Source organism: Chamaea fasciata, unplaced genomic scaffold (genome assembly GCF_029207755.1).
Source record: "Chamaea fasciata isolate MVZ Bird 193981 ecotype frontalis unplaced genomic scaffold, bChaFas1.0.hap1 SCAF_3, whole genome shotgun sequence".
In the NCBI taxonomy this organism is placed as follows: Eukaryota; Metazoa; Chordata; class Aves; order Passeriformes; family Sylviidae; genus Chamaea; species Chamaea fasciata.
In genome coordinates this window covers 65,899,148-65,915,622 of record NW_027094088.1, presented here as the reverse complement: position 1 = coordinate 65,915,622, position 16,475 = coordinate 65,899,148, and the positions used below count along the sequence as shown (strand labels likewise).

Below are 16,475 nucleotides of genomic sequence, written 5' to 3'. Positions count from 1 at the left end.
CCGCGCTCCTTCCTCCTCCCGCCTCTTTCTCCTCCTCCTCCTCCGCCCGCTTGCGGCGGCGGCGCCGGCTCGGCGATGCAGCAGCACTTTTCCCTGGCTGAGTGCGACGTGGTGGGCTTCGACCTGGACCACACGCTCTGCCGGTACCACCTCCCGCAGAGCGCACGGGTGAGTGCGGGCGGTGCGGCCGAGGGGAGCCGCGGGAGGGGCCCCGCTCCGCCCCGCTCCCGCCGCATGCCCCGCCAAAGGCAACGCGCCGCGTCCCGGGGAGCCGGGGCCGGCACCCCTCCGGCGGGGACAGCGAGCCCGGGGCCGGCAGACATCCACGGGAGATAAGAGAAACGCAAGTGCATCTCTCGCCGGGCGCTTCCTCAGCAGGCCTCTCTGCCCGAGCGGAGGGGACAGCCATGTCTCCTTCCTTGGAAATGGTTCTTCTTTCCTGGCCGTAGCGGCGCTGAGGAGAAGGTAGAGCCCGCCCGCTAAATGCAGAGATGCTGCAGAGCGAAGAGCCCGCAGCACTCTGGACAGGAGACCTTTGCGAACTTTCTGGTGTTTATAACAAAACGCCGAGTTTAGAGGCATGCAGCATCTGTGATTTAGCCCTGTGGTCTTGTTTGAAGAGGAACTGTTGCCTGTGCTGTGCGTTCCCGCCCTTGTTACTTTCGTTTTTAAACTCCCCGGTAATCTTACATTGACTCGTCCTTCTCTGTTGATGTCTGGACTCTGGCGCTGTCTTGTGCCGCAGATGCTCATGGTGTCTCACTCTCCACCTGTCTTTGCCTCCCTTCGCTTACAGTACATTTTCCACTGCACAGGACTCCCACGCTAATTGCAAGATGATTTCAGAAGTTGGTATAGAAACAAATGTTTGTGAGCTGTCCCATTTATTAATAGGCAGTGCATCCTGTGCATTGCTTCCCTTAGCTGTGTGTGAACTTAAGTGGAGAGGCATCTTGCTTACAAGAAGGTTCAACAGTAACAATGAAATGTATGAGTTCTTAAATCTTTAGGTGGAAACTGTGTAACACTAGGCTTACCTTCCATATTCTTGCCCTATACAAGCATGTTCTTGCTGATACAAATTCTGTCTGATGAAGGCAAACATTAGATAGTTGATAACTATAAGAATTTTTTTAAAATGCTAACCAACCAGTGAACAAAATGGAGAAAAAAAATCCCAAAACTTTTACTAAACTTGGTACACTCTTCATCTTCTCACAGGAGATGGAGGCAGACTGACACATACCCATTGCATGCCTCCTTATCTCTTGGAAATGTGAAATACTTTAAAAGGCTGACAGGCGCAGCTGAAGATGTAGTTTGTTCTTACTATTTCAGCATTGCCTTTCATATTTGTCTTTCTCAGACCTTACTCATAGTAATTCCAAGAGCATCTGTTGTAATTAAAGAAAAAAGGCCAGGGAACAGGTTTAATGAAAGAACCACGAGAAAAATGGAGCAATTACTATTTTTATATGGTCTTTAAGGACATAGCAGCATCTCTGTGTTTTGTAAAGAGCTTCTTGTAAAACTTTACCAGCACGGTACATTAATAAATTGTTGAGTGTCATGCTAGGCCATTTGAATTTGGAAATAATAACCGTTTGTTCAGTAGTTGCCTATTTTTTTAAAAATAAATTCCTTCAAGTAATTTTAAAATGCTCCTAAGGATAAACGTTTATTGGTTTGGAAGCTGCTTGTTGAATCTCAGTAGCCATGACATTTAAAATTAAAAACAAACAAACAAAAAAAAAAAAAAAAAAAAAAAAAAAAAAAAAAAAAAAAAAACAGAAAGGATTGTGGAGGGAGAAATAGTGACTGATCTTTAAGTACTTACCATCTTGATTTCCCAACAGTCTTGAAGCACAGGGATTGTAAAATAGAATGTTATAATCTGGGTTGTGCTGGACACATTGCACGAGAACTTGCGTTTTCCAGCCGTGACAGAAATAACCTTGGGCACTATTTCCCAGTGGAGGCAGTGGGACAGGGCCCTTAGCTCCATAGTTCGATTTCGCTTAGGAGCCACTAACACTCACATCTTGCCACTTTTCAAGGAAGCAGTGTCTTTGATCTCACTTAATTGATGCAATGAATGCATGTATTTTTTCATTTATAGCTAATATATGATAGTTTTGCCCATTATCTGGTAACGGAGAAGGGATATGACGAAGACTTGCTGACTCTGTCTCCAGACAACTTAGACTTCTGGTGAGTATATTGAAAATAATGTCATTACTTTCTGCTGTTACTTTTAAAAAGCTGAGAAAACAGCTTCATGTATTTAGGCAGTTGATGTTATGATTGTGAAGCCCAACAGATAAATCCAAAATTACAGTTCTAAATACTTGTTCTAAGAACTATTTTTCATTAGATACTTCTAATGTATTTTGAGCATCTAAGCTTGCTTTGTCTGTGTTTCCAGCTGTCTGGACACAAGCCTTTTAGTCTCACTCTCTTATTTTATGTATTGTCTTTCTCTTCTACATTCTATTCAACAATAACCATGAGATTTTAGTCATTTTTATCTCAACAGATGTTGTTTTGTTTGTGTCAGGCAGGTTTATCCCAACAGCCTTCTGAGAAACTGCAGAAAGGTGATGTGCCAGGATGTGGCCCTTGGGTGGCACATCAGGCACAACGCTGTGATGAAAAAGACACAAACCCAAAGAAATGCAAACCCGAGTTTCGGCTCTGAACTCAGTGATCTCTGAGCAGGAACTTGAATCTTGATCTTTTAACTTTATAAGGTTGTTTTCTAGGCCATGGATGTGGAGACTTGAATGCCAGGTAATCACTAGATATTTTTAGGAGAAACACATGGACTTTTTTAATAATATGTGCATTGTTGTGTAATGGTTTTTACAATTCAATATTTGACTGGACAGTTTCCAATGAGATTGATTTCAACTTCCGTGAGAAGTTGTATCTAGAAGCAATGCATCTATTTATCATAATTTGAGGTCTATGGTGTAAGAAATCCTTTGTTCAGCTCTAGATATCTTGGGTTTGGTCTCTTATTGAAGCAAAAGGTTCATTAACATGGACCTGCAAGTCCACAGTGCTAGTAACAAGTGTGTCATTGCTTCTTGCCCAGGAGTCATTCATGAAAGATTGGCATCTGCTTGCTGCCTTTATGGCATATATTCTTTCCTTTGGGTACCTCACAGAGGATGAAGGTGTCATTACTTCCTCAGTGCTCATTTATTCATTTGTATTCTAACCACTGAACTCCAAATTAATTTTTCGAAGAACCTAAGCAAATGTAGATTCAATTATCTGGAAGATAAAGATTTATTAGGGAGAATTAGGAACACTTGCCAAGTGTCTCCAATGCTGTCAACTCTTCCCCTTGTTACTGCTGGCTAACATGGCAATGCTTCTGCTTCATGTGTTCTTAGCTTATTGAGTTTGATGTTCTACCCCTCTTTTCTGTAATAACTGGTGTAATCAGTTCAGTAATAACTAAAGGAGTTGCCACAAAAAAAAAAAAAAAGAAGTCTTTAATAGAGGTGACTTAAGTATTTCTTAGTTTTTTATTTTAGGACCTTAAACCTCAAACCAATGTAACAGTCCCTAAGTTTACTGGACATGGAACTGGGTTTTAGTAGGATTTCACTATGTAAGGAAAATCTTGTCCACATTGTAATAATATGCACTTTCTCATAGAGATCATTGTTCAAACATGGAAGTATTTGGAGGGTTGTGACTTTTTTGGTCTTCTGTAGCATCATAGCTACAGAAGCACCATAGCTTCTGTAGTGCATATCACTGATAGATGACAGTCCTCTGAAAGCATTATTTTTTTGTTTCTTCCTTAAAATTAATTTATTCTTAGTTGCAAAGGCTTGGTGTTGGATATTGAAGAAGGAAACTTCCTGAAACTTGCCGAGGATGGAACAGTTTTAAGGTAATTCTGAAAAAATTTATATTATTAAATACACTAACATTTTATCCCCTTCCTAAATGCCATCTCTCAATTTTATAAATATTTAAAATGCTTATTTCAGGATGCATTCGTTTATTAGATGTAAAAGTTTAAACACTCTTTGGTAATGTGCTCGGTTTCTCTTAATGTTACATATAGAATCTTGGTAATGTTTTGATGTTAGCTGGTAGTAAATAATATCTTATTTTTTAATAAAATCTGAGACTCTAAGGACACATTGATCTTGAAAGTGAATTAATTTTTTTTGATGGCTACCAATGTACTCTTTGTCCAGTTCTGCTAAAATCCAGGGTAAGGTTTTTCTTTGGATCGAGAGTAACCTGGCTTGGGAGGCAGTACTACTGACTAATACTAATGACTGTAATGACTGTTGTCTTTGTGCCACAGACATTCAAAATTCTGCAAGTTTACAACATACAATTTAAATAGCCTGAGATGAAATTAACCACAGAAACTGATATATTCAGTTTCGGAATGCTGGGGGATTTCCGCTTAAAAGCTGTTTGGCTTTCAGTCATCACTTTCAGAAATCTTTAGTTCTTCTTTCCCTCCTTTTTATTTTTTTTTAATGTAGAGGACTGCTATTTTGAATAAAAAAATCTGAAAAGTAAATGTATCTAAAGTACATCAATCCTATCATCCATCCTATTTCTCCCTAATTTTGTTCCAGAATGAAAATCTGTGATATTTAGATTGCAAGACAGACTATACTCCTTTTTTTCTTTCTTTTTTTTCTTTTTTTTCTGATAACATGTGGGAGAAGGAGCTTGAAGATGCTAAGGAAAATCAGAATCTCATTAAAAGAAGAAAGAAATGCTTTTGAGTCATTGCTGTGTATCCCAAAATCCATTTTATAGCATGAATTTTTGAGTACTAAATGCAGATTTCAAGGTTACAGGGTATACCTCATTAAAGGGAAGAGTGGTACAGAGTTACCTCTCCTGGCATTGCCTACATTTGCTTCAAAATGGGACCAAATTTGATTGTCCAAGTAGTTAATTTTTAATGCCTAAAAAGGCTTGTGTGTACTTACGTATTAAAAAGCTGCTTGCAGGGCTCAAACTAGCACTTTTCCATAGTTCTGCCCTGCATTCTCTGAATGTTACCAGGTTTCAGAATGACGTATAGGCTTTCTGCACTGTGCTTTATTGTGCAGTGTATATTGATAGCTCAAGTATAGCGAGTGTCCTCACACAATTGAAAACATTCGAGCAATACAGAGTGGTTGTGTTAGCAGGTGAGGCACAGTAGCTGTGCCCCCAGCCAACCAAACCTTTGTGTAGTAAGGCCTTTATTGAGAACTAGAATGTAGATGATAAAAGCTTAGTAAATCCTGGGAAACTTCTAAGCTATAAAGAGAGTCAGTTTTGATCAGCTTGCATGCACTGTAATTCAGTTTCAGAGTGTTACTTTGCACAAGTAGTGTTTGGATGTTTTCAACTCTGTTCTGTTTTGTTTTGGGTTTTTTTTATAAACAACTTAATGCCTCAAATAGAGCAAGCCATGGTACAAAGAGCATGACATTTGAAGAACTCCTGGAGATCTATGGAAGGAAGGAGTGGAAGCATTTTAATACAGTCAGTGGAATGGTTTCACGCACAGGTAGCTATACTTTAGCATGTCCTCTTCTTTGAAATTACTCGGGTCACTTCAGTGCTTCGTACTGTTGGTTCTTAACACACCTTTGTAAAAATACTTGAACTGGGAATTACTGGAGCAGGTAAATGTATTGGGGAAGACTTGGTTTTTATGTGGTTTTAACTTCTAGTTCTAGAATTCACCTTAAATTTATTTAATGGTATTTATTTTATGGTAACTGACATTATAAGCCTGGTTTGGTTATAGTAGTGGGCACACCTGTCTCTTGATGAAGTAGACTGATACAACCAGTATCAGGATTTCACCCAAGTCAGCAACTGAGGACTACACAGCTACTCATTCACTCCTGCCATGTCCAGGCCCAGAAAGAATGGTAGATCTCATGGGTTGAGAACAATTTATAATTGAAACGACATGTTATAAAAATAAATATACTAATAATACTACTTATTATTGTAGTGATAAGGAGACAGAACCTCAGCACCCAAGAGAAGCAAGCGATACACAATACAATTACTCAATACCTGCTTACTGATATCCTTTCTCATTTAGGACAAGTCTTAAATTTTTCTTAAGTGTTGACTTAATGCCACCAGACCTGTAACTGGAGGTCTAGGTGCAGGTGCAAAGAACAAAGCAGGTCTAGAAACAAAACTTCACCCCTTGCATTTGAAGTTCCTGTGTTTAAGATAGGAGCCACTTTGAAGTAGCTGTGGCTAGGTTTGCATTCTTGCTCTGTGTGTCCTCTCTGTTTTACTTTCATCTTGGCAAGTGAGAGTAACACACAGGAAGTGCTCATTTAAGGTGTATTTTGTTATGTAATGGAGATACTTTCCTTGAGATTTTGCTAACTGCAAATGCGATGCTTATTCTAAACTGCAGGTAAATTTGCAAAATGGAGGAAGAGAGAGGTTTCCTTTGGTCATATAGGAAATGTGCTTTTCTTTTTCACTGAAACATGCAGTTGGTCTCTGTTGTGACTTTTAATCTCCATTTTGCTGACTTGTTCTTGAGTATACCTAAGAGACAGCCCAGACAAGATCATGAAAAAAAAATTACTGGTTAAGTCATTTCACTCCTTGAAGAGAGTCGTTGAGCATGACCATACTCTGGGGAGACGTATGCACCCTCCTGATACAGTTCTATTTTGGGGATTGATGTAATAATGTGAGCACGCTTCTCCTTGGGCAGAGACACTGCGGCATGTGTGTGAAAAGAACATGACTGTGTCAGGCCTGTCCAAATGTCTCTGTACTTCTTAAACACTTTTCTTGTGTTTTCACTGCTAGGGAAATAGATATTTTGGAAGAGTTGAAAGATACACTGTCCTGAATTAAAGCTCATGATTCTCACCCTTTTCTTTCACCTGGGCTTTTAGAATTTTAAAATGTCTTTTTAAAATCACATTGCCTTCATAACAGGTAAACAACTTTTAGTTGCCAGTTATGACAATCAGAAGTGAGCCGTTGTTAACAAAGACTGGGAAACAGATAATGCTTAAAATCCAAGTAGGAGCTTATATTATTATTTAAATGTAATTTTTATTTGTGATTAAAGCATACAATACAGGGGTGTTTAAAGTATATTTTTAAAATTATTTTTTACAGCTAAATACTATTTGTATGATAATTATTTTGACCTGCCAGGAGCTCTCTTGTGTGCAAGGGTTGTGGACAGCTTAGATCAGGTAAGAACTGGATTGTTTGAAAATTATGTCTTGCATTATCTTTTTCTTCCACCACCACATCTCTTGCATGCATTATTAAATACATACAAATTGGGTATTAAATAGCATGAAGGTCTTTTTCTCATTTGAACTATTCCATGTTGAACTTACTGTATTAAAGTTGTCTCTGAAGATAACTGTGAACTACATGGCATGTTCAAAATAAAAGTACTTCCACCAGAGGGCACAAATAGCTAGGATACTAATGGAAATGTGCTGTTTCCTCAAGTTTACTCTGTGGTATGCACAATGCAGTTCTTAAAGTCTCCTTTAATTATGCTTGGTTGTACTTGGAATAAATATAGTATAAGTTTTCTGAATTGCATGATTTGCTAATTTACGAGTTGTTAAAGAGTGAATGAAGCTTCATTTCATCTTTTTTTAAGCTTGCTGTTGTCCTACATATATTGATCTGTGTACACAGATAAAAATACACCTCTGGCGTAGTATCTTTTAATTTTTTTTCCTCTGCTAAACAGTGAATTAAATTCTTAATGTGAAAAGTACAATTGCTTGAACCTTATTCAGTGCTTTTTAGATAGCTAGAATGTCCTAAATTCTACCCTTGAAACTTGGTGATATTTGTTTTGTTGTATAAAAGAAGGTTTGAATGTTAAACTTGCATGCAGGTGGAGGTAGGAGAGGGTTCCTCTCACAGAGTAACTGTGCTGGTGTCAGAAGAGTACTGAGGTAGTCTTCCGGCCAGAGGTACCAAAGTGCTGCAGGCCTGCATATTGTAAATACTTAACCTTGTCTGCAGAGTGAAAGTCCGAGCTGTGAGATGAGTATCTGGGGTCTCCTTGGATATTAGGTAGCTTGCTGCTTTAGCCTTCACTCCAAAATAGCATGCTGAGTAGATTGCTGCCTAAGTCCAAGTGCTGCATGAAGAATTAGCTAAAACTAGCTGATCAGGGAAGCACGGAGGACAGGTGCTCAGTAAGACTCTTAATTTTCTGCCTGATTAATCTCCTTCCCCTAAGCTGTTCACAGCTTAGAAACCTGTTGCAGTTGTGACACCTGTATTGTGTTTACTTTATATTTAATTTAGACTCAGCACAAATCACCTACTTATTAAGAGAGAAAGCACATCATAGCATGTGTGTAATAAGCTTTCACATCCAGTTACTAGTTTGCAGGCTGGAGCACTGACCCAGGATCAGTGCACTCTTCAGCCAGAGGGAATTAAACCTGTGCCGTTTCTCCAGATAGCCACGAGAAGTGGGTCATGCACCCTCTTTATCTCCTAGCAGTTCTCAAGTATTTTACTGGATGTCAAGCCCTGTTTCAATAGGAGGGCTACAGTAATTCCCTAGAAGGTCAGTGTCAGCCACTTGAAAAAGGTGCAAGACGAAAGGTGGTCAGCCTCTCCAGCCCAGAACTCATGCCTGAAAAATGCTGTATCCTAAGGATTAGAAACCATTTCACATTTTCTCCTTTCACATTTCTAAAAGAAAGTAGAGCCTTCTGTGTCCTGTTTTTGAGCCTGCTTATGAAATGCTATTGTCTTACCATTTCCAGACAACATTCTAGGTTCAAGAAAACTTTCTACTGGAAGGAGGTGTGAGAATTACTAAGTTTGGATTCAAAATGAGTTTAGACACGAGTCAGATGCTAGACTACCTTGCACTGTTAAAAATGTGTCTGTTTTTGCTGTGTACAGAGCCAGAACTCTTATGTGTTTTCAGACAAACCACGGGAGCTTCTTAGTGTTTTTGGTATTCACACTGATGAGCTAAACAAAATACTGCTTTGTCTTGATGGTTCAGCTAATAAAATCACATTTTGTAATCACACCAAAATCATGGTGGACTGGATGGCCGTGCATACAGTTTTCTCTCTGCTTTTTGGAGTTGGTCCATTTTCTTTACATCTTAGAGGAAATGGCTGAAGATTAGCAAGAAGTTAGTTTACGTTCTTTTAGTCTCCTCTGAGTTCAAATGTTTCAAAGGAAGTGTACTCAGTTTTAAACTAGTATCCATCTGTCCTCAAAACAGCTCTCTGAGGAACTTTTGGTTCAGTTCACTGATTTTTTTTTTTTTTTTTAAGAGAAACAAGGAAAAAACCCCAAAATGCCAAACTAAGGACTAAGTCAGCCACATGGAGTGTGAGGGAAGAAGACAGTTGAATCTGTCTGTCTTGGGAAGAGTGCTAGCTTAGGCTACTTGCATTGCCACTAGACAGATGGTCCCTAGTATCTCCTGTACATAGCTTTGAATAATTACTCTTGGTTAACATCCTTGGCTAGCTAAAGCTGACATATGAAACCTTTTCTCTTTTTTAGCTCTTTATGTATTTCTGTGGCCATTTGCTATAGGAATGGATTTTAAAAAAAACTTCTGAAAGCCACAGCACCGTATCGTTCCTGCTCTTAACCTGTAGAGCTGATGGATGATAAGCAAACTGTGCTCGTCAGTTACACACAAAAGACCTTGTTTGTGTGACTTGCCGATTGTGAAAGTAAAGGCAGACTGTTCTCTGGAAGCCTCCATGGCAGGTTTGGCCTGCAATAGCTGTTTACTTCAGTATATATAAGCTAGATGTTTTTGGTGTTCGTTTGGCTGTGATCAGGGTTTGGGTTTGGAGCTTTTTTCACTTTCTGAATGTTTCCCTCGCTACAAAACACTTCATGCTTACGAAATGGCTCATTATTTGGGTATCAGTGCAGGTATCAATACACAGAGGGCAGCAGTGCCCTGAAACTGCTAACAGTTGCCTTGAAATTTATCCTAATGTGGATGTGGAAGGCCTGTAACAGCATTACAGAAATATCTTCCATGACATATGAACTCAAAGACTATACCACCTACTTTACTGCTGCCAAGTTACTGTGTAACTGAACACCTCTTAAGGGCTCTGTATCTAATCCTCTGCTCTGTAATACTGGCTAGCTGTGTAATTGCATCTGTTTCATTCATCAGTACTAAAATTTGTGGTGTTTGAGAGTGCTGAGGTCTTCAGCTGGTTGAGGTTTTCCTCTCCCATGTGAGAGGCTGAAGGGGAAGCTGAGGTCAACTGAAGCTCTGCTGTGCCTGGGAAGCTTTCTAGGAATGGCAAGAGACTATTCACAGTCGTCGATTACCTTCTTCTGTCCTTCTGCCAGAAGGTTTGGCAGTCTTCAGAGCACAATGCCATGAAGTGCTGCTCAGCCAGGCTTCTGGATGAGTATTTTTATACCGTGTTTGGGTTAGGGTTCTTGACAGAAGGGCATTACCTCTAAATCATAGTAAAGGGATTTGCCAGTTCTTAAGGGGGAAGGTGATATGAATGCCAGGCTGTGGGAAGTGTGAACATGCTAATTAAGTTCAGTATCTGCAGCCCTAGGTGCTTCTTTCTCCCAAATGTCAGTGGGATGGAATGCTCATTCTGTATGTTGCTGTTCTATCTGGTGCCCCTTTTTGCTGTAACATTTTAGAGTTCCTCACAAATATTAAGGATTTCTCCTTTTCCCTTCCTCCTCCCATCATAACCCTCTAAGAGGGACATAACTTGTCTGCAGTTACCTAAAGTTCATCTGAGTACTGCTGAATCCTGATGTCCTGAATCCTACTGTCTTAAGACACTTACTCCATATAATTTTGTTAATTCATGGCATTTCTGTCACTGTTTCAATATGAAAGTTTGTAATAGCTGCTACTTGGTATAATGACTAGGTTCCTTTTGACACTTACAGCACGATGGTCAGAAAAAATATGACTTCTGGAAGGACATGGTGGCTGCTATCCAACATAATTATAAAATATCAGCTTTTAAAGGTAAGTGGGTTCACTGAAAACTCACTATAACAGCTGAAAATATTACATGTGCTTGCCAGACCAAATATGTTTGCAAGTACACTGCAGGCTACTCAGCACAGCTTTAACTTTTCAAGTTTATAAATAGTTGTATAGTAAACACATTTTTTTCCTGGAATGAAACATTTTTACCATAACTATTTCTGTTTAATTTCACTGCTTTGGTATCTTCAGTAACATTTCTGATGTGCTGTTTCACTCAATATTTCAATTTTTATTGCTATTTCAACCTATTTTGGAAGGCAGAATGGTTTCTTACCGTGGTTGATATGGTAATATGGACATCTTTGAACTGTGTTTTGAATCTATTCCTTATGATCTTGTAATGTTATATAAAATCAGAAATGAATTGGGGAAGAAAATTCAAGTGCTAACTAATATTTGATGATTTTCTTTATCTCTCTAGTTTTGATTAGAATTTCTTATGTTGTATTGACACAGTAGAGAGGTTTTGAACTTCTAACATTTGCAGAGGACCATTTTTTAATAACAGTGTTTCTCCACCCAAAACCAATGTTATAATACTGTAATATAAATTACAATTAGAAAACATCTTGGTTACTGTTCAGCAAAAAATTATTTTCCTTCCTTCACAGAGATAACTTCAGAGTTACTATCAGGCATATAAATAATAAGTTGATAATATAGGCTAACCATTGTGTGTGCACGCAGTTAATTGAAATTATTTTTAATAATATTTCTCGTAAAACATTTACATGCTGCTCAGTTCTGAATTCTGAACTACTGTTAGAATTACCTTGGTTGATGCAACATTCACTAGACACAGGTGTAGTCTGCACCTTCTTAAAACACCTTTTGTTCACCTCAGCTGTCCCACTTGCTGTATTCCTTTCAAATGTAATTGACAAAATTGTTTCAGAGAGATTCCAAGCAAAAATGGAAATTGATACCAGGATGCAAACAGTAAAAACCAGGGAGAGCTTCTCAAACTGCTTTGTTTGTGGTTGTTACTGTGTTTCCTTTGGAGCTTACAGTGTGATTGGTAGTTATGAATTGCCCTAGGAACTAATTCATACACAAAATAAATGTATGCTTTCTTTTCTGCTGATACAAAATCAATCCTAATCAATTGTAATATTTTTTTAAGAATTTAATTCTAAATTAATTCCAAAGTTAATTCTTTTCTGCAAACAGTGACAGCTTTTTTTAAAAGGTGTGGATCATGCAGCAAAAAGAATAATTTTTAAAAGTGTTCTCTGGAAATTAATGAGATCCAAAAAAAGTCAGTCTAAACTTTGAAGTCATACAAGTAATTGCTCAGTTTCTTGGTTTCATTTATATGTGTCTGCTTGTGTATACACTTGGACATTGATGCTTATGCCTATCAATCATATTTCTAAATGTAAATCTGTAGTCTGCAAACAAATTTGTGAAATTACTTAATCCTTTCTAGCTTCTGTCAGAGGCACATGCATGCATAAGAGTGTTAAAAATACAAGAAAGTCTAGTAACTGATAGGAGCAAGTTTTATTGGACGAAGCTCTGTAATATCAGAAGTGAAACAATACAGATTATATGCTTTACCTAAATATTGTTATTTAAGTATATCACTTTCTTTTATATAAGAATAATATTATTATTCTTAAATACAAGAAAGTGATATACTTTGTCGTGCATCACTTTGAAAGGCTTCACCATGGTTTTATTTTCCATTTAATAACATGGTCCAGTAGCTAAAGCACTGAACAGGGATCCAGAAGAACCAGAGGTAATTTTTTCCTTTATCACTTACCAGTGATATTCCCGTGGAGCATCTCTTTTTGCTTCAGGTCCCTCTGTGAGACAAGAATAGGGGTACTAATCTTCTATCGCTGCTGACAAGGTGATTTATTTTTCTCAATTTCACATCTCACGTAACTTCCTGAGGAAACTCTCAAACCTGGATCCCAGTTTATGCATACCAGGAAGCCCCAGTGTCTTTCATAGCCCAGAATCTGGCCTGAACGCTCACTATACAGCCTTTTGACTTAACTCCATGTCTTGTAGACAGTTTAACCCTTCAGGGAAAAGCAGTGCTCATTAAAAGTTAGACAAGGTAGAATTTCAGAAGCAAACTTATTAAGTGGTCAGTTGAGGGGACGCAAAGTTCCCAACTCCAAACGCCGTCTTAGCGGTGCCATTGTCAGTGGCGGAGCAGAACGACTGACCGCTTTATTTTTTGAAATCCACTGAGTGTTTGCAGTTCACTTTGATTTGTTGTCAGTATGCCCTTGTGTCTCTATGTCCCTTCTCTTTTTCACAGGATTTTTTTGATCATAATCAGGTGTCTGATGGATTTTGCTTTTCATTGTCTTAGCTATGGTAATTGCCTTAGATAATTGCGCTATGATATTTTTTTTGGATGGCTCTTTCAGATAGGCATGATTGTCTTGACTCAACTTGATGAAGGGTATTAACCCACTCTTCTCCTTCTAAAGAAGTGAAGAATTGAGGTTTGCACAAGGAAAGTAAAGGGGCACCCAAATAGTCCAGTATTATTTAAGACACTCTGTTGTGAAAAATAACTAGCAAAAAGAGAAACAAAAAAAAAAGAAAGGAAAATCTATGAAACAATACTATCAGAAAAGCATGGTGTCAGAGAACAATGAACACAGATATTTGCAATGTAGTCATTTCTTACCTAGTAATACCTGCAAGAGAGCTCTCTGCAATGATATCCTAGCTGACCATTACATTACTTGAGAATCCATTTTTATTCTCAATACTTTATTCTTATTACTGGAATACTTCGTGACTGTAAGCTGATCAAGATTACCTTGACTGTGTTGGATTTAGTGTATGTTTTATAGATAGTAAAAAACAGCAATTTTAAAGGAAAGGTCATGGAGCGATGTATCTTACACAATTAAACTATGTGGATGTATTATGGAAACAAAGTGTGCTCTTCAGAAGACTAATAAGAGCTTGAAGTACAGTATAATTACTTCCTTGTGAAAAATTTCAGATCTGATGATTTTTTGGACAGAAAAATCAATAGCTTTTTTAGGGAAATGTTGCCAAATATAACTTCTTAAAGCAGAATTTTGTAAAAATTCTTATCTTAAAGGCTACTTTCTCTCTCCTGAAGGGCCTTTCCCTATAATTTTTCTGACAGTTCTGAAAACTGTAGCATCTGTGGCTAGATAGTTAAAATTAAATATTTGTAATATTTTCAATCGGTTTATAAGACTATATTTCATTTTGGAAGTAAAAAATCATGGCTGATACGGCGGCAGACTTCACAAATTGCCCATAACAAGGCGTGTTGGGATACACGTTTTTCATTGCAAGTCTGTGGTCTTGGCAGAAAATAATGAATCTAGATGTCTGTGTTACATATGTTTTATCTTTATTATGCAACTTCAGATATAAGAAACAAAAAGCAAAGATTTGGCTTTTCTGGCCAAAAGAAAAACAATTTTCCAAAAATTGTGCAAAGTATTAGTAGTTCCTAAGTTGATGTAGCAGTGATATCTTTATTTGTCTTAATTGTGAGAACTGCACCAAGGAAGCAAGTGAAAAGTAAATTTGTTACATTTCTTTGCTGTGCTTTCCAACTAAATACAGAAAGGATTGTTTGGGTGCTTCATGTTTTTGATCTCATCAGGCTTCAGAAATTTCAGTACTTTGGAAGTGATTTTGTACTGTTACAGCCTCTTAAGTTTTCATTTGAATCTCATGTTGGGTTTTCTTTAATATCCAAGATCCAGAAGAAATAGTGGTTTTGGAAGGCCTTTATCTTTAGATAGATTGCTGATCTTCTTGTGGAGAAAATATTCAAAAACAAAAATCTTACAGACCTTCTCAAGGTCCCCTCTAAACTGGCAATCCAAAACTAAAATCAAAGTATAAGTTGTGCTTTTGCCACAATTTGCTGTATCATCTCTAGCTTTTCAGTTTTAAAACTTGCTTTCTTATTGACCTAATATCTGAAAAATTATGAAAAGACTTTAAAAAAACAGGCATGAGGTTTCAAACTGTAGGTATATTTGAAGTCCCAAATGTTCAAGGAACAACAATATAAAGGGCAAAACCTGCTTTAAAGTGGCTGGCTGGCTGGCTGGATGACAAGGGTTAATGAACTTTGCTTTTAATACTGCCTGACCCCAGTTTCTTCTAAGTGAATTGGAATCACAGGGCAATGTGGTCCTGAGCTGCTGAGCACCAAGCATCTCCAACAATTTCAAGCGTGTGCTTTAGCATACATTTCATATGTGAAGTAATTATCAGAAGCCTACTACTTAGTCATATTTTCCAGCTCCCATAGCCAGTCCCTCTATTTGTTTCTGAAACAAAAGTTCCAAGTTGGTAGGGCGGATAGGCAGCAGGACGTGCTATGTTTAAATACTGGGAAGTGTTGTTGAACTAATATTCATTTATTGTTTTACTGAATTACAGCTTAAACCAAAGGTTCCCTTATCCACCAGTGCTTAAAAAGAGGAAGGAAAAAATTCTTCAAGTTATTTTCATGATAGGTCTTTACAGTTTCCAAAACATTATATAGTTTTGCTAATGATGGATCAACCATCAAGCAAAAGGTATCCTAGCTTTTTTATTAATCCTGCTATATTATCAAGTATTTAGGATATTGCTGATTTCAAATGTACACAACAAGCCTTAAGTTCTGCTTTCATGAAGAAATGGTAATATGTAATATCACAAAAAATTTAAACATAGGCCTACATACTTTCAGTGCAAGTGATTAAAAGCTTCTGTTTAAAAAGAAAAAAAAAAGAAGCTAGCTATAGTTTTAAGGGTTCATAAGATTTCAATATATATGATACTTTTAAAACACATGAAAGGCAACTGTGACTGGAAGAAATGTGTGATCAAATTGTTAAAGTTTCATAATTCGTAAGCTAACTTCTCATAGTAGCATAACATTGATGAAATGACTACTTTTTGTGAGATATGTTTGCATGGTAAATGTGATTATGTCTACTGGTTTATTACTGCCATCATCTGATAAATTTACCAAATAAATAAAATATATTCCTCACACTATTGTGTTTTAAAGGAATGAACTGTTCAGGAAAAAATCAGGGAAAGGATTATCTCCAGTTTAGGGGTGGTAAAGCTGTTCTATTTTTTTAAGTGCCTGCAGGCTTGTGAGGATATGTTTTTAAGGTTTGGATTTGGTCAGTGTTGCTTTATAGTACTCTGAATGTTACAGAATGTTAGGAGATTTAAAAATATTGAACTAGTTTGCTGCATTAATGTGCATTAAACAAGGCCAAGTGGATTTTGAGTTTCAAATCTGGTTGGTTTTTCATATTGTGAAACTAATAACTTGTAAATCTACCTTGCTCCAAGGTAGTTATTAATTAATAAGAACAGTAGAACTAAATTAAAACTGTGATTATGATATGTACTCTAATAGCGTTGTTGTTCTTCTCTCCCGTTGGATAGC

General features: G+C 37.6%; 1 protein-coding gene across 2 annotated transcripts in view; it reads left to right on the top strand.

Annotated features, from left to right (window-relative positions):
* NT5DC1 (5'-nucleotidase domain containing 1) overlaps positions 1 to 16,475 on the top strand; it is a 126,883-nt gene continuing 110,408 nt past the window's right edge. Inside the window, exons 1-6 of one of the 2 annotated variants that reach the window (XM_066179367.1) lie at positions 1 to 168; positions 2,120 to 2,211; positions 3,839 to 3,910; positions 5,445 to 5,551; positions 7,156 to 7,235; positions 10,945 to 11,026. In XM_066179367.1, the coding sequence (XP_066035464.1) occupies positions 76 to 168; positions 2,120 to 2,211; positions 3,839 to 3,910; positions 5,445 to 5,551; positions 7,156 to 7,235; positions 10,945 to 11,026 (526 nt within the window). In that variant the 5' untranslated portion in view covers positions 1 to 75. The remainder of the gene's footprint in view (positions 169 to 2,119; positions 2,212 to 3,838; positions 3,911 to 5,444; positions 5,552 to 7,155; positions 7,236 to 10,944; positions 11,027 to 16,475) is intronic. The other variant, XM_066179366.1, reaches the window with a different exon arrangement.